At 41.9% G+C, this 22,634-nt stretch overlaps 1 protein-coding gene across 2 annotated transcripts; it reads left to right on the forward strand.

Moving 5' to 3' along the window:
• Nucleotides 1–1,578: 1,578 nt before the first annotated feature.
• Nucleotides 1,579–22,601, forward strand: ACER2 (alkaline ceramidase 2). Of its 2 annotated transcripts, XM_064502761.1 has the most exons (7): nucleotides 1,579–1,862; nucleotides 8,947–9,061; nucleotides 9,974–10,115; nucleotides 13,329–13,466; nucleotides 15,900–15,998; nucleotides 18,428–18,565; nucleotides 19,246–22,601. In XM_064502761.1, the coding sequence occupies exons 1-7, from the start codon at nucleotides 1,755–1,757 to the stop codon at nucleotides 19,430–19,432; spliced, it is 927 nt and encodes a 308-aa protein (XP_064358831.1). In that variant the 5' UTR covers nucleotides 1,579–1,754; the 3' UTR covers nucleotides 19,433–22,601. The 2 variants fall into 2 exon arrangements, with proteins under 2 accessions (XP_064358831.1, XP_025953649.1); XM_026097864.2 differs by lacking the exon at nucleotides 15,900–15,998 and having other exon boundaries at nucleotides 1,585–1,862.
• Nucleotides 22,602–22,634: the final 33 nt, after the last annotated feature.

Consider the following 22,634-nt stretch of genomic DNA (forward strand, 5'->3'; position numbering starts at 1 on the left):
TGGAGGGACAGGAAGCTCTTGAGAAAGGAAATCCCTGGCGGTGGTGTTTGTGGGGCCAGGGGGAGGCAGGCAGGCTGTCCATGCCCAAGGCACGGCGCGGTGCAGAGCCTGCCCTTGTGGGAGCGGAGGAGACGGCCCTGCCCGTCGTTACAAGCGCGCTTTTCTTCCCCATGAAGTGTTTTCATTTTTCGCTCGTGAAGTGGCATTTTTCATTTTTTACTTAGTGAAGTGGCAAATGAAAGGATAATAGAAAGGGCTTTTATGATGCCCAAGAGACCAAATATAAGAAACCAGGCGGTTATTCAGACCAGGGATGGGAAAACTAGTCTACTGCAACTGTCAAAGCGCAGCCAGAGACTCCAGAAATTGTAGGATGCCCTACAATGGGCAAAAAAACCCCTAAAATCCTAAAGCAGTACCCTGCATCTTTAGAGCACGGACCAGTGACTGAGCAGCACAATGCAGTACCATGCAGTACAAACACAAGGTAATACAATATGATTTTGTCTCTCAAAGATACCGGTGGAAATAGTGTTTCTTAGTGGTTTTCCCTCTCATATATTTTAGAAAGCAAATACAGAACAGGGGAACAGGTGTTTGGAACAGCGCTATGCACAGCTTTACCATTACTTATGTCAGTAAACTTGCTGCATGAGGACTATAAAAATGCAAAAAAAAAAAAAAAAAAAGGGAGAGCTACTGAGTACCTGCATACCACTAGAACAACTTTGCTAGCAGGTAGGAAGTGGAGACTGTAAAAGACTTTTTAAAACTGGAAGGGTAGCTAAGAAATGGAAGCTGCTGAGGACTGTCAACTACCTCCATATGCTGAGTTAGGAATCTACGAAATCTGCTATGCAATCTCTGGAGAAAAATCCTGCTTGCATCAATGCCATTTGATTAGCTTTTGAGCCAGGGTTAAATTTTCATACATAATTTCTTAATGGCCATCCACCCTTTATCCAGGAAGACTGTTCCTTCCAGTTTTACTTACAGTAAGGAAAGCACCTCTTTAATATGACAAATGTAATAGTGCCATAGAGACTACCTGAGCTGATGTATTCATGCTAGTACTGAAAGTACCAGCAGTTTAATATTTCTCACTGTTGAAATAGGAAATACCACTGTTATTTACACTTCCCATTGTTTTGGGGAGAAGAAAAGGTGTTTCTACAAATGGAGCAGCTTCCAGTTAGATATACTTCCTTTGAATGAGAACCTGACAGAGATCTCGGCGAATTTGGCCCTTCTGCCAAAAGTCCTTGCTCACTGAGGCTCGCAGCTTTTGGTCAGCTTATAGTTTGTGCATGACCATCTTCAACACGCACGTGAAGTGAAAGGGAGCAATTTCCTTGCCTGTCACGCTGAAGGATGCCAAAACAAGGGGCCACCTCTTTCCATCCAGGTGTCTGAGCAAGTTATTTTTAATCCAGGCCGAGGAAGCGGGCGGGACGGCGCGGTACCCCCACGCACCGGACCCCCGGAGCCGTCGCGGCTACAGCAAAGGAAACGCTTCCGTCGCCGTCGCCCCTCCGCGGCCCCCTGCGCGCAGGAAGCGCCGCCCCTGCGCGCTCATGGGGCGGCACCCGGGCCGCGGGGGAGGACGGTGAGCGGCGCACGCCTTCGTCCGGGGCCGTCAGCCCGGCCGCCGGCGCCGCGCAGGCCGCGGAGGCGGGCGGAGGGCGGGCGGGGGCGGAGCGGGGGTCGCGCGGTGCCGCGCCGCCTGGCAGCGCGGCCGGGGCCGGGGCCGCGCCATGGGCACGCTGCTGTGGTGGGACCAGCTGCGGGCGGGCAGCTCCGAGGTGGACTGGTGCGAGGACAACTACACCATCGTGCCCGCCATCGCCGAGTTTTACAACACGGTGCGTAGCGGGCGGGGCTGGCGGCCGCCTTCCCGCGGCCACGGCGACAGCGACGGCGACGGCTCCGCGGGCGGCCGTTGCCCTGGGCGCGCGCTGGCCCCCCCGGGCGCTTCCACGCGCCGCGTGGGAGAACTGACAGCCGCGACCGTTACGGCCGTTAGCCCCCCCCGCCCCCCGCCCCGTGCGTGTTTGGGGGGGCAGCTCCCTGCTGCTGCTGCTGCTGCTGCCCGGCGCCCGCGTTTCGTGGCCCAGCCTGCAGGGAGGGCGCCCCTTCTTCTAAAGAGATTGGTGTGGTGGTGTATAATTACGCCGTTGGGAGTTCCCGAGTAAAGGGAGCGGTTCTTAGGCATACCCGGGGTCGTTTCTGTTAAACAGTAAATAAGTTGCACAAGAGGTCTGCATAGAATTGTAGAATACCATTCCTTAGCTATTTATTTCTTCCTTCACAAGTATGTAGTTTTAAAATAAGAAAAATTGGATGGTTTGATTTTGGTAGGAGGTTCAGACAGGGTTTATGCTGAGCTGCTTAGTCTGTAATATACAACAGACCATCTTCAGTGTCACACCTCGTGTCACCGTGTTATTTTCATGCTTGACAGCCTGTATCTGATACCCTGTTTACACAGGTGTGTGTCACTTGACAGCACGCAAGGCCGTGACAGATTGGGAGCAAATGCTTCATGCTACGAGGCTTTCTCCAGATAAGATTGTCAGTGTGAGATACACGGCTTTCAAAAACAAATCGGCTTGGGGATGCAGGCTGAAGTCAGCAGGGTACAGTTGAAAGAAGGAGAGGCGTGTGTGTGAGAACGTGTCTGAAGCGAGGAAGGAGAGAAGAGAGGATGAGGAAGTTAGGGTTCGCCCCTGAATCATCTCACCCCACCCCAAGATGTCTCAGCTTCTGGAGTGAACATGTGAAAAAAATACCCCCAAGAGCAGAGCCAGACTGCTCTGTAGTGAGCATCTTGGAAGGGGAGCGCTGCTCCTTACAGCCTGCTTATGTACAGATTCTCAGCAATAAATAGACCTGCTAAAGAGTGAGATAATGCGCCAGGCCGCCTGGTAGTTTGTGTTTCCACGAAGAGCACGTTGTCGGGATGCAACCTGCAAATGCCGTGCCTAGGTTGTTGCTCTGCGTTTTCTGTTTTCTGTAGTGGGTGGTGCATGCACGAATAAGGGGTTGGTGCTCCTGATTTGTCTGACTTTTGTACTTTCAGATGTTCTTTTAGTTCTTTCCCCCATATTCCATCCTCCTCTGAGCTCTCCCTCCCCTGGTTTCTTTAATCTGTGTTTCTTAGCTTGCTCACAACAGATGATAGTGCTGCACTTAAGTGAAAGAAAGAAGTCTGTGTCTGGCTTCACTCACTAGAGTTTAATCATGGACTTTTTTCTTGCACGTGCTGCACATTTAAGAGAGAGAAAGTAATACCCCTGCACACTGCGCATATTACTCCCTTGTTTTTCTTGCAGTCTACTGCCAAAATCATCTCAGTGGTGACAGGTCTGTGCTGTTGAAGAACTTCAAGGGTATGGGGAGGGAAACTATCTGCTTTCTTTGTTTCTGTGAGCTCACCTGTTTTTATTGTGTGTGAACCAAAAACAGAGGAAAAGTTGAGGATAATCAAGACGTTTCTTAATGAGAGCTAGTGTGTTTGGGAGCTACACAGGCAGATGGATGTCCCACTGACTGTACTGAGCAGATCACCTGTGGCGTAGAAACCTGCAAAATGCCAGGAGCTGCAGGTATATCCCAATGAGTGAGGTTCCAGACAGATTAGCAGCTAGAAGTTTACCCTGGAGCCCTTGGTTTTGCAGCAGCTGTGTATGAATGAGCAAGCTGTACACTGAAAGGGGGAGAAAAAAAGAGGCTGCACTGAGGGTAGATGTGGAAGAAGTTTAGCCTCTCTTCTGTAGCAACAGGTCATTGTGAGGGGTTGTGTTTTGTGCTTCCAGCTTCTGAAAATTAGTACAGTTTCATTTGCAGTGGTTTGACGGGATTGTATGACCTGTGTCTCAGAAAAGTCAGGTGTTCACAGGATAGTTGGGAAATTTTGGCCTTCTTCTAATAATCGTCTAAAGTGGAGACCAAATTTTATTGCTTCTTAGATGGCTCAGTTGTGAGTCTGAACTGAAACCTGTTGAAGCTTTATGCAGGACTCTTCAGCAGACTTGGATCTAGGTCTTCGAGCTGTAGAATAAAATCTTTCTAATCTGCGTTTTAAACGGTCATGCCTAAGGTCAAAGTTGTAGTTGAGGTCTCATGCAAGGGTATGTGTACACATGAAGCTGGAACAGCTTATCTGAAAGGTATTTAAAAAAACAGTTTAGTTATTCTGGTGGGACCCAATCTTAATCTGTTACGCATAAATTTAACCTGATCTAATTAAAAGGAAAATTAAAGTGCTCATCAGTATTACATCAGGAGGAGAATATCCATGTAGATATTTCATACAAATTGATCAAACTCATTTTAAAAACATCTATGAACTAGACTGATGTGATTTGGTGTTCAGATCTTACACCATTCCAGTGAAGAGACCATGGAACATCTTGTAACTCAAATTAAAAGAATGATTATAGTTCAAATTTTCATTTGAAGAGAGAGTTGCTGGGGTTTTTATTCCTCCTCTTTTGTTCCTTACTAGCAAGGGATGAAAGTTTTAAAAAGCTATCAAATAGTCCTATGAGTGTGAGAGTATGGCCATTCTTTTCTGCTACAAAAGTCTTTTACTATTGTGAGTGGCATGCTCATCGATCAAGATGTAGAAAATACAGTCCTTCTAAACTCCCTCAGAGCTACTTGGTTCATTTTTGCTATTCTCTCACAAAGCAGCAGTGCAAAACATGGTGCCTTCATAGCTGAACACTGTAAATGCTGTCTGAGAGACTTACAAGTAGTAAAAAATACATGACCTCTGGTAGGACTGCAGGAAACAGCATGTCAGGACTGTGGCCAGATGTGAGCAAAGTTATGCGGTTGTGATCTGAGCCGGCCTCTGGCATTGTCTCCATGGCCTGTGTCCTGTATTCCTTTCATACAATTAAGTAGTTGGAAATAATCTAAAGATCCAAAACTGTATGAACCAGAGGATGGACTCCTGTTGATGGCATGCTTACCTGTTTTCCAGAATTGTAATGTAGAATTACTCGCTCTTGCTGATCCCAAAAGAAACTGTCAGTACTCTTATTATTAATTTTTGCACTGACCTTAACTGTGTCAACATTTGATTTGTACATTCACAAACCACAGAGGCTAATTGTGTAATATGTCAAAATTGTGCATGCAAAATACCTTCAAAAACCACAGCTCAAAGGATAGATGCCTTCCTTACTTGGAAAGGATAGTATTAATAGTTGCAGTTTATCTAAGGGTGTGGCACTTGTAGGGCCTAGGCTGATAAGAGAGAATAAAAAGCAGTAGGTTAGTTTTGATCTTGATCTGAGTGAATCCTTGGCTTGAAACTAAGAGAACTTAAGGGAGCTGTTTGAGAAATTGCTCCAGAGACCTGATTTGAATATAACTTGTGGAAAATACTAGTCATGGTGTGTATGAAAGAGAACTAAGCTATTGGATGAAATAAATATGTGAGTATTGTGTTTTTTGTAAACTTAATAGAAAATAATTTTACTACTGAAATTATTTCAACTTTTACAATGTTAAGAAGTACCATTGGTGGCCATTCCATTAAGAATAAATCACAACCAAGCTCTGGATTTTAAATTGCAAAGGTCTTTTTGCATTTGCAGGCAGGATATTAGCATGAACAGGAAGGAGGTCAGTGCCAGAGGAGCAGTGCTGTAGGGCAGAGCCATTCCTTTGTTATCTAATCCCTAATAAAAAACTGCATTGTTACAGGTAGGGTAAGTGGATATATTTCGTTTGTCATGTTGTTCCTAGGCCAAGAAAGGACTTGCTAATCTAATTTTTAGGTACTGTGATTACCTGATCTGATTTTGATCTGTGGTCAGTTCTACCTGTAGAGGTAAAAAGTCTGTTTCTTCTACAGTTCTTTGTTTATAACGATCTTTCTTTAATGTTTTTGTTTCTCTTGATACCTGTCTTTGGCCCAGCTGTGGCTAAAAGCCTACAATTTGTAGAGAACTCTAAGGTCCAAAAGGACTTGTTAATATCCCTGCTGCTGCCAATTCAGTATGTTTCCTAGTTGTTCTAGAGTTAGAAGCAGCCTTCTCACTCTGTGCCTGGAAAAACACATAGCACAACAGAGTTCTGGTCTGTGACTATCTCCCAGGTGTTGCTAAAGGGCTCTGCTGCACAGGGTTGGTATTTTTTTTATGGATAGAAGATGATTCAGTTAACCTGTTTGGCTGAACATGTAAGTTCTCTTAACAGTGCTTCTTCAAATGGATCTGTCTCTTAAAGTCTGCTTTAGGACAAGTCCATACGAATAACTCTTTGGTCTTCATGCTGCCTCCTCAGAGAGATGTTGCATCTGGCACTCTGACATTGCCGTATAACATTGACAACCTCCCACCACCTTTATTCGTGAACTACAAAGACCAAATTTGCTGCTTTGGTAGTTTGGAGGAATTCTGGAAGTGGAGTCCTTTTGTTGTTACTGAAGAGATGCTTGGTGTGCAACACAGTTCATCAGATGATGCTCTGATCGCTTTTTGACATCTCATTTATGAGACTGCTTTGCTATGTCTTTAACTAGTGTAGAGGGAGGGAGAATACATCAGAGGATAATTCTGTGAAGGAGCTTAACTTAAACCAGCAGGGCTCTGACCTGGTCTCTAGAGGAGCTCAGCTCTCTCCACAGACTTTTGTAGTGTAAGAGTGTGTAGAGTATGGTAGGAAACAGGCAGACTAAGCCAGCTGTCCAAAGCTGGGTAATGTGAATGCCCCCTAGGACAATATATGGGTCCATGAGAGCCCCACTATATGACAAAACAACCTGTAGGAGGTAGTAATTTGCCAAAGAGGATAGATCTTTGCATTGGCTTAGAAAGCACAGTACAGTGGGAGCAGAGAGGTAGCTCTCTGACAGACCTTTCGCTAGATTGATTAAATGGTGATGTGACCTGACAACAAGGAGCATAGTGGCTTCTCTTCTGCTTAGCGACCCTGGTGGCTCATGCCTTTTGCCTCACTGAGAGCCTTTTTTTCAGAATAGCTATGGCAGTCATGAAAGGAGACCAGAACTGTTCAAGAGTCTTTATTTTTCCCTGTTTCCTCCATCCTCCTTGCCCTCTTCCTCAGCTTTCAGAAAACCAGGTGCTCATAGTGGTAGAATTACTTGTGGTTATCAGACAGCTAATGCACAGGATTGGTGCAGCATTAGGACATGCTCTGCTACAGATCTGATTTTGATAAATGTCGAAAGAGCAAGGCAGTTGTTTCTGTCAGTATGAAAACCTCCGCCTGCTAATTGCCTAGTGGCTGATCTAACTTTATGCAGAGAGAAAGATGTAGGATTTTGCAGAGTTTCTGGCTTCTCAGTGCATTCATTTTAGTCTCTCTTTTTAAAGAAGTAGTGCTGAAAGCATCAGTGAACTCCTCTGCATTAGCCAGTCTTTTCTTGGGCTGAGTACTGTTACCAGGGTTCTTTTGGTAGAGATTTGCAGGGTATTTGCAGCATTAAACTGAGCAAGGTGGTAGCTCTTTCTAAGTATTTTACTTTAATGATATTTGAAAGCCAAGACTTTTGAAGGAAATGCAACTTGTCTGTGAGGATGTGCCTTTCATGTGAGGGAAGTTGTCATACATGAACTAGATGGTGCTGAGAAACCGCTCCTGTAGTTACTGTGATTTTGAATGCTGGCCTAGGAGTGTGTTTTGATGAGTCTTGCAAATGTTAATTAAGATGTGTCCATTTTAATCGTGATAAGCTTTGTTCTCACACTGGCTCAGACTGTGTAGAGAGGTGGACAACAGTAGTTGAATGAGTAAATGCCGTCATCGTATGCTGTTCCTGAATCCTTTCTCCACCAGATTGTCACATTGTCAGCATAAGTTTCCAAGCCTCTGAGAACAGACAATCTATTCTTCTGGAGCTCTGTTGTCCCCAGAGTTGTTGTAAATCTGTTTTAGGAGAACGTTATTAGGGCTGATTTTCTCATGGGCCAGGCATGGGAAACATGAGGAAAGCAAAACTGAGGAACTCATCCTTTCCCTTTGTTCCACTGTGAAGCAGTGGTGGAGTCTTCGCCTGCCTGGTTGAACAACAGCCATGCTGGCTCTCAGCATGGGCTGATCATTCCCAGAAGAACCAGATGTTCCGTACAGTGACAGCTAATGCTAATCACCAATAAAAGTTTTTCAGAGCTTAAAGAGAGAACTGTGCTTTTGGATTGTTCATAAGCAAGAGAAAATATGTCCTTGTTCAACTCTCATATATTAAATAAAAGAAAGTTAGGAATGGTCTGAATTATCAACCTTTTCATACTCCTGTAGCTAGTTTTCAGTCATGTAGCTTTTTCAGTCTTTGTCCCTCAGTTCACCAGTCATTTCTGTAATGGAGAACCAGGAGAAAAACATCAAGTGTAGAAGGATATATAACTTCAGGCTTTCTTCACCCTGCAAAAAATGTGAAGGGTAACCTTTTTATTTAGCTTGTATTTCAGACCTGCCAATACAATAGCTATTTTTTAGTGACTGGTCTTCAACAAAACTTGACTGGCCCTTGCTAGTGCCCATACTTTTAGTGCTTTTTCAATGCTAGGCTAGACAGCCTTTGAGAAGAGAGTTCATGTGCTAGGACTCCCTGTTCCTAATCTGTTTGCTGCTGCATGCTTCCTGAACTGCAATTGTCTGAGTATTTGTAGACTCACAGTAGAGTTCCTTTGGGAACAGATTTGAAAGATAATTTGAAGATGTGACAAGCCACATTTTACACTGCTCCCAGTTCTTACACAGTTACTAATTTAATGTTATTAAACAAAACATGCTAATGTTTTGTAAAACAATTCAGCTTTGACAGAAACTGAGGGCCATACTTTGATGAGCTGAGGCTTCACTGGATGAAAAAAATGCTTTTGTAGATGTTTTAGACAGCCTATAAATATTAAAGGTCTGTTTTATTTTCTGTCCGTATTTGATACATTTTATTTTATTTTTTCCTAGATAAGCAACATCTTGTTTTTTGTTTTACCGCCCATATGTATGTGCTTATTCCGTCAATATGCAACCTGCTTCAACAGCGGAATATATTTAATATGGACTCTCCTAGTTGTGGTTGGTAAGTTGATTAGTCCCTGTTTGTCTGCTCATTCATGAACTGAAAGAGAGGAAATCAGTTTTTCCTGCTTGTGCTTGATTGTTTCTGTGAAACAAAGCAACCCTGACGTCTACTGAGGAGTCTGCTTGTACTTGCTTCAAGCTGAGGCGCTTCTACTTTCTGGCAGGAAAATGCCTTTAGCCATTTCAGGCTGCTGGGAACTCTGGCCTTAGTTCTGTTCCCTTCCCATCCTTCCTTTGCATAACTTCTTTTGTTTATCTGGGCTTACTCTAGTGCAGTGCTGACCCTCCTTCCTCTGATGCTGTTTCTGTAGTGAGAGTTGAAAGTGCTCAATATGGCTGAAGAGGATAACACTATTTGAATTGTCTTGAGGCTTTTTAAAGATGGAGCCGCATGCTTATCCATTTTGTAGATGGAAGAGTCTTAAGCGTGAGATGCCTCACGCCCAGAGATGCTGGGAACTTTTAAAGGGCTGTTTGAAACCCTGCAGGGCAGCGTCTCACTTTTCACCTATAAACATGTATCATGGCCTAGTCATCACATGCTGCTTCCTTTCTTTGAGTTACCTGTTCATGTGCTAGTGAGAAACTTCGGAAGAAGCTTTTGGGTTTTATTTTTTGTTTTTGCATTTAATTTCACTCGCCGATGTTTTTTCACATATATCTACTTAGCTAGTGGGAGACGCATCTTTAGCTTTTGTTTTTGTAATGTGTTTTGTAATTAATCTGACGTGCTGATGATTTGGATTGCCCTCTTAGGATGGTCAGAATTACTTTTTTTCTATCCTTTTTTTTTTAACCTTTTCCAGACCAAATGGTGTCCACTCTCTGTTGTTTGGTCCAGATCATAAGCATTATGTTTCAGTCTATAGTGTTTTAACTATTCATATTGCCTTTTGATTGACTCTTTCAGGAATTGGATCTGTTTACTTTCATGCCACCCTGAGTTTCCTGGGTCAGATGCTGGATGAGCTGGCTATTCTCTGGGTTCTGATGTGTGCTTTTGCCATGTGGTTCCCTAGAAGATACCTACCAAGAGTTTTTCGAAATGATAGGTAATGCATAGAATATAATACACTTCCCTGTCTCTTGAAACATATTACCCTAACACCTAAGCATGCATGTGATGACAGTGAATGATCATCCATCCTTATGGTTCCTGCCGCTATCTTTTCTCACTCCATTCTCTTCCTGTTGTTTTTATCTTAAGCCCATTAGGATTTAGAAATCCTGATTCTACAGTTCCTGATGGTGGGATTCATGTCCTGTAACTTGAGGTCTTGGGATGAGGTGGATTGCCTCTGGAGTACCCGTGTTTTGTATTGATTCTAAAGAGCCCTTTAAATGAGTAGTTTATAAAAGCCATAAAATTAGATAATAGAAACCCTGTTTCCCACCTCCATCTGTATATCCTGAAGTATACATAGGAATAGGCCTATGGAAGTCAGTTGAGTTTTCCTCTCAATATTTAAGGCTGTGGTTAAGCATGCTTTTTAAGTATTCAAAGGCTAAGTGTGGCGACTGTTTAGAAGCCAATTGTTGTGAAAGAATTTTTTTTGTTTCCTGAGGGGTTACAAGAACAAGCAGTGAAACCAATTTAAAGAATCTGGTTGTGATTTGTCTCCCCTATATAACTTGTGGCCACAACTATGTTCATGCTGCTCTTTTACATGACGTAGCCTGAAGCTGAGGTGATGGAGAGGTTTGAATGGCAACATGTTCAGTGCTCTGAAAATTGCTGCCTCCTCCTTTCCCATATTATTATCATCTGCTTTTCTCCTTTGTTTCATTTTGTTGTGTGCCTGATTAGAAGTTACTGGGGGAAGTGAGGGGGCTGGTGCCTAGATTGCCCATTCGCCAAAATTGCTTGGCCTGAGAAAAGTGCATCATGCGTTACTGTGTCGAGTCTATGAAGCCTCATGGCTTTAGGGTGTGAATCTGGTACTTCTGCATTTTGCAGCACAGTGCTATTACAGGACGCTGTCAACTTAACAAGCAGGGATTTTAGTAGGGTATTTTGATAGATGATAAGACTTTCAGATATTTAGTTCAACTGAAGAACAGTTCAGTCTCTTGAAGAATTTCTGTAATTGTGTATAAGTTATTCCTCAAAAACCCAGGGGAATTGTTTCATGTAATCTATCACTAGCCTTGTGGTAGTTCTCTGTGTATGTTCAAAATATTGCCAAGAGGTTAAACTGTTTCCATATTAAAAGGAATAGAAAGACTTTTGGGGTAAAATCCTGTTTCTATTGAACTTGATCTTAAATCTGTCAATAATCATCTCCCAGGATATAGCTGATCCCTAAAAAGAATGAGAAGAGGTGAAGGATGTGCCCCATGCTAAATTTCCAAGAACACTTTTCCTTCGTATCTGTCAGGGCAGTTATATTAGATTTCGATTCCTTTTTGAAGTATATAGAGGAAGGAATTTGATTGGGGATGCCTAAGCCAGAACAGGTTTATTTACATTTTTGGTTTTGTGCTTTGCCTAACTATTCCTCCATAACCATATCTGTCCTGTGCTCACTGCTGTGATCCTTACATTCTGTGTGATCTTCACGTTGTTTACCTGCATCACACTAAGGATTTTGAACACTGATAATGTTATTATCCATCGTCTGCTATTTGTAGTCTCTTTAAGGTCATTAAGACATTTGCATCAGATCCAGAACTTCCTCCTTAAGTAACTTAATGCTGGAGACCTGCCTGCCGGTGGGAAAAGAAGTTTTAATGCAAAAGGCAGATAGGATGAGCTTGGTGAAGATGAAAATGATGATTCTTGGGGCCAGGGAATGGTCCCTACCTCAGATGGAGAATTAAAGAGAGAAGACCCATGTTTAGGCAGTAGCTCTTTTTATAAAGCTATGGGCTAGCAGTTCAAGGGCAGCATGGTGATCTCCTTTCTTGGTCCAGGGTTGGCACCTTTATAACCAGAACGTAGTCCGAGTTGGGAAGGCAAACTTGGGGAGCAGAGATTAATCTGTGGCAATTTAAGATGTCACCCAGCTTGGGTATTTTTCCTTCTTCCAGCGCATGTTACTGCTGAACATAACATGTTTACTGTGCCTCTGCTGCAATAGGTCAGGCTCTAACCTTAGTGCAAGCCTCTCATGGTGGTAGTTTTAACTGTGGTACAAACTGAGATGTTGAGGTACAAGTGCTTTAACGTGTTCTGCCATTCCTGCACTAGAGCAGCAGCTTCTAACAGCAAGGGGAATCAGACAGCTGGGGAGAAATGATGATTTAAGCCAACACTGCTAGATTTGCCAGAGCTTGCCTGTTGGAGCCCAAATTTGCAGTGTCCTCAGAAGCTATTCTGATCAGTACCAGGAGTCTTTTCGTTTCCAGCCCAGAGAAGTGGAGAGGAAGGAGGCACAAAGGTGACTTAAGGGAGTGTTTGCATTCCTGGGCCTTGGCTCTAGCTAATTTGCTGCTTTCCCTAGAGGTCTTGAGCAGAATCCAGCCCTATCTGTACATTTCTATAGCATACCATTGTGTTGGATTGTTTTTTCAAATATGTAAGAAGCACTTTATGACTGGAGATTCTTTTGTTGCCTCCCCAGTCCTGCCACAGACCGGAAACAGGATGTTTAAAATACAAAGCCCTGTAACTGGAAGCTTTAACAATATTTAACATGAATTTAATTCAGAAGTTGTCCTCTATAGGGCCCAATTGTGATTTCATTTACACTAAAAATATGCCAAAATATAATCTTTAAAAAAGTGAATTTGGTTAGAGGAAAATGTTCTTACTTACCTTGTAGTTTTCACTAATCTTTAAGGCTTAGAAGAGATGAAGGAAAATAAAATACAGACTGTAACATGGCTGTAAAAGGCGTTACGGATAACAAAAAGACATCCCCAAAATCAATGTTAAAAGCATGAAGAATGATGGCACAACACTGCTCTGGGGAGGTACAATGCCATGTACTAAGGTGGATTTGTTCTTGATTTATTGTGGCAGGAGGAAGACTGGAGTAGGGCCTTGGGATTTGAAACCAGTGATTAATATGTTTTTGTCTGTGTGTACACATACACATAGTTGCTTAAGAAGACTGCACACCTGTGAGGATTTGTGTATTTGATTAACTCTGCATGCCTATGGAAGTCAGCGTAGGATCCACATCCACCCTATGCACATTGTCTTCTGACCTAAACCTACATTTTCTTACATTATTAACATAATTTTATGATTTCTTTCTTTTTTTAGAACTAATTAAAAGCTTTGAATTCAAAGCAATTTTTCTTTCCCCTCAAAAATTCAGGAGCCGTTTTAAAGCCGCTGTAGGTGTGCTTTCTGGAGTTACTACTTGCCTTGCCTTCATCAAGCCTGCTATCAACAACATCTCGCTGATGACTTTGGGTGTTCCCTGCACAGCTTTGCTCATTGCTGAGTTGAAGAGGTGAGTACATTTTTCTTGAATGCAGGATTGCCTTCTGAGATCGTTAGGCAATTTATGTGGTGATAGAGTAGATGTGACTTCAGTGCTTATGATAGCAAATCAGAAATACTGTATGATAAGAAGTACTGGGGGTCTGAGATTGTCAAAAGAACAAAAAGTAGTTAGAAACAAACTTATCCCTGAAAGACAAGGAAATGTAAGACTTTATTCTCTTTTGTGTCCAAAAAAAATCCCTTCACATCCTCATAAATTTTTTAAGCTCCTATAAGGGAGGATGTCAGGGAGAAAGTGGATGTGGGTCCTGTGGTTTGCTGGTACAGGCTAAATAACCATTTAAATTATAACAGCATCAAATTAGAATGGTTTAGTGATTCATTTTCAGCCTTAGTGGTTCATCATCAGCCATGTAACTATCTCAAGTGTGCAGATGCTGATACTCAGATGACATCTGAGCCGTGATAGAACAGTGAAGGTTTACCCTAGCTTCAAGTCTGTCCATTCACATTTGATGCTCCTACTGGAAATCTGGCTGTGGGGGAGCCCTACTTCATTGTCACAGGTTGCTTACAACTCCTTTATTCCCTTGACTAAAATGTTAAACTAGTTATAGGCTAAAAAAAATAAAATCTTTAGGGTATAAAGGGAGATAGTTATGTCGAAATGAATAGTCTGAAGTAGGATCCGGCTGTTAACCAGCACTCAGCAACTTTCACTGATTTGAAGAAAAGCCTGTATGTGTGGTTGGGGCTGTTGTGATACTGGAAGATAATGCTGTTGGAAGTGTTTAGTGGTTCAGTCCTTTGTACAGCAATTGACTGGGGACACCAGCATCTGAAAAAACTCCGGTGTTTAAATGGCTGCTGTTTGCGTTAAATCCCAGAGCACAGTGCATTGTGCAGGCATGTGGGGTCCAACTTTTTTCAGATCAAATTAGGGGTAGGAGTACTTTACAGATCAGCAGCAAAGCAGAATGAACAGGTTTTTTAGACTCTGAGCTGATAAGTTCCTTTACAGGGGTGTTCTGAATGTTCAGTGTCCGCGTCTGTTACAGCTAGTGTTCAGAATAAATCTTCTCACTGTGGTGAAATCCACGTCAGGTAACAACCTTAAGTGTCTCCTTAACAAGCATGCCTCCAGATCCAAAGCACCTGCTGCTGCAGGAGTTCAAGACTCGCTGTTGGATGATTATGGAAAACACAGGAGTATCACCCAGCTCAGCAAGCTTTGCTCGCCTCTTTGTGCTTGACTCTTTCTACCTCTGAGTACTGTTTTGCAATGCACCCTGCAGCATCTTCTTTGCAGTTTATAAAACTGAGTTGCAATTCCTGCTGGTTATACTAAGCAAACCTGTTATTACTGCCTGTACCATTTTTGTGACTGATCTTGTGGTGGGAAACTTTCTTTTAATCAGCTCTCAGTTTTCTTCTGCAGCCTTAAACTCTTTGAACCATGTGGTTTAATTGTCGTCTTCTTTCAGTGTTCATACTATTCAGATGTTGATAGGCGTGGTCACTGACTGAAGGAGCTGGATGTTTGAGGCCAAGCCTCTTATCTTAAGTGGGATGCAGTTCCATGGGTCTGTTTACTTCTTTCAGATAGATCCAGAAAGGCTCCATATTCTGAATACACAAAACTTTTGCTCTGTCAGAATGCACAAGTGCTTAGCATAGCAGTCTGGTTTTACCTGTTGAGTGCACAAAATTGAGCCATGCAGATACCCACTGAGTTTTCTGTGTTTGGCTTTTTGCTCTTTTAGACTGCAAACTGTGTGTCCTTTAAAAAGTAGAAGTCATTCTCAGCATTAAAGGGAGAGAATTAAGCCCTATATGTTTAATAGAGCAGTGTTTTGGACCAGTAATGATTCTCCCCCTTTTAAGAAGGGATTCATACTGTCTACAGCCATTTGGAGAGGTGTGACCTGCATGAGGATGATTTCCCCGTATAATTTTACTGGGAAAACTGTGCCAGATTTTGGATATGTTCTTATAAGGGTGTCTCGTAAGAGTGTGTAAGGAAGAATTCTTGTAGCTCTGCTCTGGAACTTCATAGATGACTTAAAAATCTCCTTGCCCTTTTCTTCATGTGCTTTATAGCCTTTTAAATATAAAGATACTGTTTTTGGGTTGCAGGGGTAGGGAGGCCTTTTTACAATAGGCAGTGTGGACAGTCTTGAAGCTATCTTGGACCTGTCCAGCCACCCCTGACTGTGTCGATTGTTTGTCAGATGGGTTGGACAGTTCAGGCTTAAGAAAAAGCCATTTTGCTTTGTATGTTCTGTGGAATATTAATTTTTGTGGCAGTCATGTCGGTCTTTTTAGGAAAACAACTGTTCTGATATCTTCCTTGTGGAGGAGATTACAACAAACAATTTAGTTGGCATGTGAAGCTCTTCTCTGAATAAATGATGATAGATGTGATGATTCTGAATGTCAGATTATTTATAGATGTCTTAAAAAAGAAATGCCGGACCCTAAAACCAACTTGTGTGAAGGACACTGAAGAAAATCCTCCATCAACAAGATTATGCATTGGGTAGGTTTCCTGTCATTAATCCAGTAGCTATAAAGGTGCCTCCTGCTGAGCCTTAGGAGTTTGTTAATCCCAAATGCCTGCTAAGATGTCGACTGAAATAGCATTTCAAGAGTGAAAAAATATCATACAGGTTTGCAGGGAAAACTGTACAGATTCTTGAACTTGCAGTACACTAGAGTCATGTATATTGCTGCTGGTACTGCAACATTTTCAGAAAAGTGTTCTTGGACAGGATTATTCTGTATATGTTTTTGCTTTCTCCAAATGCTGAGCTGGGCTCCTTTAGTAAAGCTCTGGAATCAGTTGCAATTCTGCTTTTCCACCACAGAGGGGCAGGAGGCATTCCCTGCTCCTTATTCTTGTCTTCAAGGATTAATGCTAAGTGGTCAGAGATTGTGTCACTAATAGTGAATGCAGAGTGGCCTGTGGCTTGTAGGCTATGTGTGGCCAGGGAGACAATTAGCAGCTAATGTTGGAAAAGTCAAAATTCTGTGAATGTATCAAACCGGAATGACAGATTTCAGGGTGATAAATGTTTTGTGTGCAAGAAAGAAGGACCAAAGAGGTTTTTGTCTGTACTGCACTATGGTATGAAAACACAGCGTTGTTCAGTATGTTGCAGACAGTCACATATTAAGATGATCAGGGAATGCAAATGCTATTGCAGTGCGTGTAGTAAAGAAGTGCTTTGCTGTTCTTACACATTTTAATTGCCTCTGAGTTTCACAAGGTTAGATGTCCCTTTAATGGATGTCTGTGCTAGGCTTTGCACACCTCCAAGATCAAGTGAAAGAATCCAAGAGTTACATAGGAAGACTGGCGATTCAGAGTCAGATCTACAGAGGTGACTGGATTGGGGTCTACAGGGCAGAGAGGAAGGCTGTATCTGCTGGAGAGGGAGAGGCAGAGAGACATTCTCAAGAACTTTTTGGCAGAGGTCTAATACATGAAAGATCAGTATGCAGTACGTGGGCCTCTATTGAGGACTTCTGGACAAAGGAAGGACTTGTGAGGCACTTGGGATTGACATATTTTCCTTTTAGATTGTAGAAACAGAAGACAGGCTATGATCCTGGTGAAGCTGAATATTTCTTATACTACCTGAAAAATTGGCCAGTTTGTTTACTCTTGAGATGTAGCTCAGACATGTCACTTTAAACAAATTAACCTTGTTCTCTGATTAAGTCTGGGATTGCTTATTGTATATGTCACTGACCTGAGAAGGGCAGCTTGTTGAAGTAGGAATTCTCCTATAATGCTGTAAGGATCAGGCCCCTGGGAAATTCACTAACTTAAAAAAAAAATCCCAAATCATAGTTTTTGTTCTTGCAGAAGACTGGAAAGCTGAGTCATACTTTCTCCCTGGTCCCACAGAGTTAGTCATATCCCAGACTAGTGTTGCTTTGTGGATACCAGTAACAGCAGAACTGCATCTACTGGCACCAAGAGGCCTAACCCCAAAATAGCAAGTGTAGGTAGGCAGCAAACTATTGACTTATATAGCATTTTGGGACTTCAAGAGTGTACTGATGCCTCTTTTTTGTTTTTTTTTTTCCCCCTTGATTTTGCTCCTTTGAGCAAAGCTGCACAGTTCATAGAACTGTTCCGAGATGTGGAGAAGAACAAAGCATCAGATAGACAAGTAAAATGTGTGAGTGTTTTAGTAGACCTGCAGCCACAGATAGTGCTATGCAAGTACCTTGGCATCTGTTGTTGTATTCAGTGATGATCAGCTGCAGGCCACACTGCATATGAGCACAGCAAATGTTTGTGTTCTTTTTTTCTATAGAGTGCCTCTAGGTAAACAGATCTGATTTCTTGTGGAGGAAGAAGACTGCTAAGTGAGGAATTCTGTCTGAGATTTAGAAGCCCGCACTGTCTACTAAATCATGCTTGCCTAAGTCTTTTGGGTAGAAGTTCCTAGCTAAGTAGTTCTCTGGAACAGCTGCATTGTACATTATTAACTTACAGAGAAGAAAACAGCCAATTAAATGAAAACAGTCCTAGCCAGTTTCTTTTTTACTCATCTTTATGTAATGAGATCTTAATGCAAGAGGGAATATGAACAACTCTGAGCACTTGCTGAGTGGCTGGTTGTTACCAGGCAGTATGTGGAACTGATCACTGATTTCTCCTAGATTTCCCATCAGTAGCGGACTATGTGGGTGTTTATCTAATGTCTGAACAATGGTATTTAAGACAATACCCAACATAGAGCTGCTGAGTAAAAGCTCTCTTTTGTGACTTCAATATTGCCTTGGGTCGGTGCCTGATTTACTGTGAACAGAGCTCCTGTCTTCAGGACAGTTACGGTGGAACCATTTTAAAGATTTGTGCCTGGTATTCTGAATCCTGTGCAGCCAAACTGCACCATTACAAAGCAAATTTTGTTTTGTTTTACAATAGCTTCCTTATGTTTTTCTCCTCAGGTGTGAAAACCTGCGTGTGTACAAACTGGGTCTCTTTTCAGGTCTTTGGTGGATGCTAGCACTTTTCTGCTGGATCAGTGACAAAGCGTTTTGTGAGATCTGGTCCTCATTTAACTTCCCCTATTTGCACTGTGTGTGGTAAGTGTTCTGTATAAACTCCACTGCTTGATTCAGATGTGACAGGTTTTCATCACAGTACCTTTCTGGGCTTTGCATATGGGCTTCAGATGACTATTTCTAGTTAGTGCTAGATAGCTTTACTGGTAAGATTGTAAGCCAGGAGCAAGTCTCACCCTATCCAAGGTGGTAGATTTAGGAAGTTCCTTGGCCTAATCAGATGCTTCAGATGCTAAGTTGATTAATTGCAACTGAATTCCTAGTCCTACTGGTTACTAAAAATCCCATAGCACAGCTTACCTGAAACAGTGGATATGAAAGCGTAAACTTCCACTGCTAACAGCTGAGGATGAAGGGAGAGCAGTGAAAAGCTTGGTACTTTTTCTCTTCTACTGTCCAGCGAGTTATGCTCTCTGGGTACTATATCTCAGCCTTTCTACACGACTCTGACAGGTGCAGAGAAACCAAAAAGCTGCAGTTAGTTTAGATCAAGGATAAACCAAACAGTTTTATACTTTGCTTTATTCTCTGTATTCTTTCTGTGCCCAGAAGGGAGAGGACAGACAGTAACCCTACAGGAGACTCAGGAAAAGAAGATAAAGGAGGGACTGATTTTAGAGCATGGTGATATATTTGATCCCTTTCCTGAAATCATGTTAATGAACTTTTTCTTCTTGTGGCGTGGGTTTCTGTCTCCTCAGGCACATCTTGATTTGCCTTGCAGCTTACCTAGGCTGCGTCTGCTTTGCTTACTTCGACGCTGCTTCTGAGATCCCAGAGCAGGGCCCTGTCATAAAGTTCTGGCCCAGCGAGAGATGGGCATTCATTGGCGTTCCATATGTCACCCTCCTCTGTGCACACAAGAAATCACCTGTGAAGATCACATGAAGTCAGCCGCAGAATGGGATGGATTTTCAACTTACATTCCAGCACAGACAGTACTTAATTAATGATAAATGAATAAGGTTGTATTTTATCTTCTTCCTAAGATACACAGCACTCCCACATGTCATAGTAGCAGGTGGCAAGTGTGTTCTTTCCCCTATTTCTGGGAAGAGGTGAGAGGAAGCAGGGAGGTGGAGGCTCTTGAACACTGAAGTAAGAACTCCATCTACTCTGGTTGGCTCTGTTTTGCACTCTGTTTTCAGTGTAGCATTTCTCTTGTTAAAAGCTCTTTCCAAATATTAGAGTCAAGAAAGAATGTTTTCTACAGTAGGTCACCTCTGGAGCTTGATTCACGTCTTTTGTAACTTTTGACTTAAGGCCTTCTTTGTAAAAGAAGCTGATCAGAGACGCCCGTCTCTGACCCATCTCAGTGTCCTTCCCAGCTCCTATTTAGATGTGATTGCACATGGCCACAAGAGTGTGCTCTAAGCTCATGCGCCTCCCAGCCCGTGGTCAGCTGTGCATCACAGTGGCTCATAGAGCCTGTGGTTGTGGTTGTTTCCCCAAGTGCAGCAGGAGACCTTTGCAAAATATCTGTAACTTGCTGGATAACTGGATTCAGTGCAGTTAGGCAATGTAAATTCAGGAATAGTTGATGGAAAAATCAGGCCCTAAACTAAATATAAATTCAGGGTTTTTGAATGATTCTGTATTTCCACTGACTTGTGGACACCTGTATGCTGCATATTTGTCTCTTATGAAAATGTTACAGAAGTCCCTCTCTACCTCTGCAGGCATATTTGAGTTTGAATTTGGCCTTGAAGCTCCTACAGAAGTGTGTACATTAACTTCAGTAAGAGCTGAGGTCAGCACAGACTGACAGTGCAGTTAAGCTATAAAAACTCCTAGGTGCCTAGCTATATCTCTAATTGGAGAATGTTAATTTCTCATCAGTGCTTTGGAAAGACACAGGAACGATAGCTTAGTGCTCGGGTAGTTATATTTAGAAAAAAACAGGATGGAGACTTAGACTGCAGTAAGGAGTGAAATGTGGTATTTAGTCTTGCACTATTACAAAGGAATAGTAGATAGAGATTTTTCATTTGTTTTCAGCCTGCTTTGTAAAGATAAGGGATATCTAGATCCAGTTTGTTTTAAGGTTACACTTTGGGGTTGAGATCCAGGCATGGTAGTGGGTCTTGCAAGCTGTTTATGTTAGATCTGTTTACAGAATAATGCAAAGTGCAGGCCTGTTGTTTAAATGTTAGCAACTGCATATGCTAAAAACTGCAGTTTAAGGGAAAGCAGTATCTGCTGGGAAAGCAGTATCTGCTGGCATTCTGCCTGCTATCAGAACTGTAAGTGGGTTAAGGATTTGGATGTACAGTTCTAGTAATAAATGATGTTTCCTATTTGAACGCAAGACCAGGAAATAGCATTTGCTGTGTTCTTTGCTAGTAAGTCTCATGTTGTACTTGTTTTTTATCAATGTGAAAATGTACTTTATACAATACCATCTTTAGGAAAATGATTTTTAACAAGAACTTTGGAGTGAATTAGCTTTCAAGCATTGTGAAACCTTTCAGGTAACTCTTTTATTCGTATTTATGCTCAGAAAACAAGAGTTGAGAGATATGCTGTTATGCTTAAAGCAAAATTGTTAGTGGGAGATGTAGCTGTCTTTTTGGAAAGTTCAAAGCAAGTAAGTAGCCTGCTGGCTTCTTGAAATCTTTGCATTTTACAAAGTGACTATCAGATCAAAAAAGCAGCCATAATTTTCACTTCAGTGAAGCAATGAAGATTTATACCACTGCTGAAGATTTGTGTGAGAGAAATGTGGTTTTTTGGACACTCACTCATGTAATTTTTATATGGAACTTCTAACAATTCATGCAGTAATATTTGTTACTCTTTGAAACAAAACCTCTTTTTCCTTTCTCTTCCACTCTTCCTAATTATGGAATGCTCAGTTCAAACACTTCTCAGGTATAAAAAGTCTTATGATTAGATCTTTATGCAGATAGGGTTGTGGGCTGGAACCCAGCTAAGGTTGCTATCACCTGACATGGCCCTACTTTGAGTAGATTTCATCAACATTTTTTTACTAAACGGTTATGCTATGGTAAATAAGTTATTTTCAGTATTGATTAGGAAGTTAATAACTGCTGATATATCTACTGCTGAAAATGACCAGAGCCTTCTACTTAATATTTAGCTTGAAAGCAAGCTCTCTGACTTAAAGGGCTCTAATGAACCTGCTGTCAGCTGCTGTCTTCTGCTGTGCAGAGTCTGACTACTCACAAAAATGTGATTTTTATAGTTTAAAAAGTGGCAGTAGTGTATTCAGCTGTTGTACAAGTGAATGAATGCGTGTACAGGCTGAGAAGCATCGTCTGTATTTTTATTAACTAACCTCTAACCTTTTTACCTTTAATAAGGGATTCTGTGAACAAACATCACTATCTGATATGCAGAGCTCCACTGTAGAACTGATTGGGAGTATTCCACTGTAACAGCAGTCTACCATTTTTAGATGTAGCTATTGCACTTTATGTTAAATTAATCTTAACCAACCCTTTCTGACAAAAGCCACATCTTTTTTTTTAAAAAAAAAAGCCTGCAGTTTTTACCAGATTCACAGCTTCAAAGACGGTACTTTGGACTAAGATTGCAATTCAGAATAACATCAGCACCCAAAGCAGCATGTAATTGGCATACAGGGGTGATTGTGCACTGCCCTGATCCTACATATGGATAGAGGTGCACAAAAGTAGGCATATTATATTGGAGTTTAAGTGATGTATATGCACCCATCAGGTTTTAAAATCCCAGCATGCTTTCCTCCCATGTTGGCAGGAGGTGACTGGTTCCCCAGTCCTTAGGTTCAGTTAGTATTTTAGCTTAACTAGTGGAATGCAATAGCATGTGTTGGGTATAATGTAGATTCTGTATATTGCTGTGTGAGATCTATCCATCCTTCCTTCAGTGCTTTATTTATTTTTAAAAAAGGATATTCAGCTCCCAGTGATGGCAAACACTTACCTAACTCACAGTCAGTAAAAATTAAATAAATAGTATGTAATTTTTTTCTCCATCTCAATTGAAGTCTGTATACTGAATGTTTGTGTAAAGTATATAATACTTTGCAATATTAAACTGCATTTAGAATAAATACTGTTTGCGTTTTCATATATCATGTTTGTGG

This window comes from Dromaius novaehollandiae, chromosome Z (genome assembly GCF_036370855.1).
Source record: "Dromaius novaehollandiae isolate bDroNov1 chromosome Z, bDroNov1.hap1, whole genome shotgun sequence".
Lineage (NCBI taxonomy): Eukaryota > Metazoa > Chordata > Aves > Casuariiformes > Dromaiidae > Dromaius > Dromaius novaehollandiae.

Coding starts and splice junctions, on each gene's coding strand:
- ACER2 (XM_064502761.1), top strand. CDS start 1,755: ATGGGCACGCTGCTGTGGTGGGACCAGCTGCGGGCGGGCAGCTCCGAG. Junction 9,062..9,973: donor GACTCTCCTAGTTGTGGTTG/GTAAGTTGATTA, acceptor TGACTCTTTCAG/GAATTGGATCTGTTTACTTT. Junction 10,116..13,328: donor AGAGTTTTTCGAAATGATAG/GTAATGCATAGA, acceptor TCAAAAATTCAG/GAGCCGTTTTAAAGCCGCTG.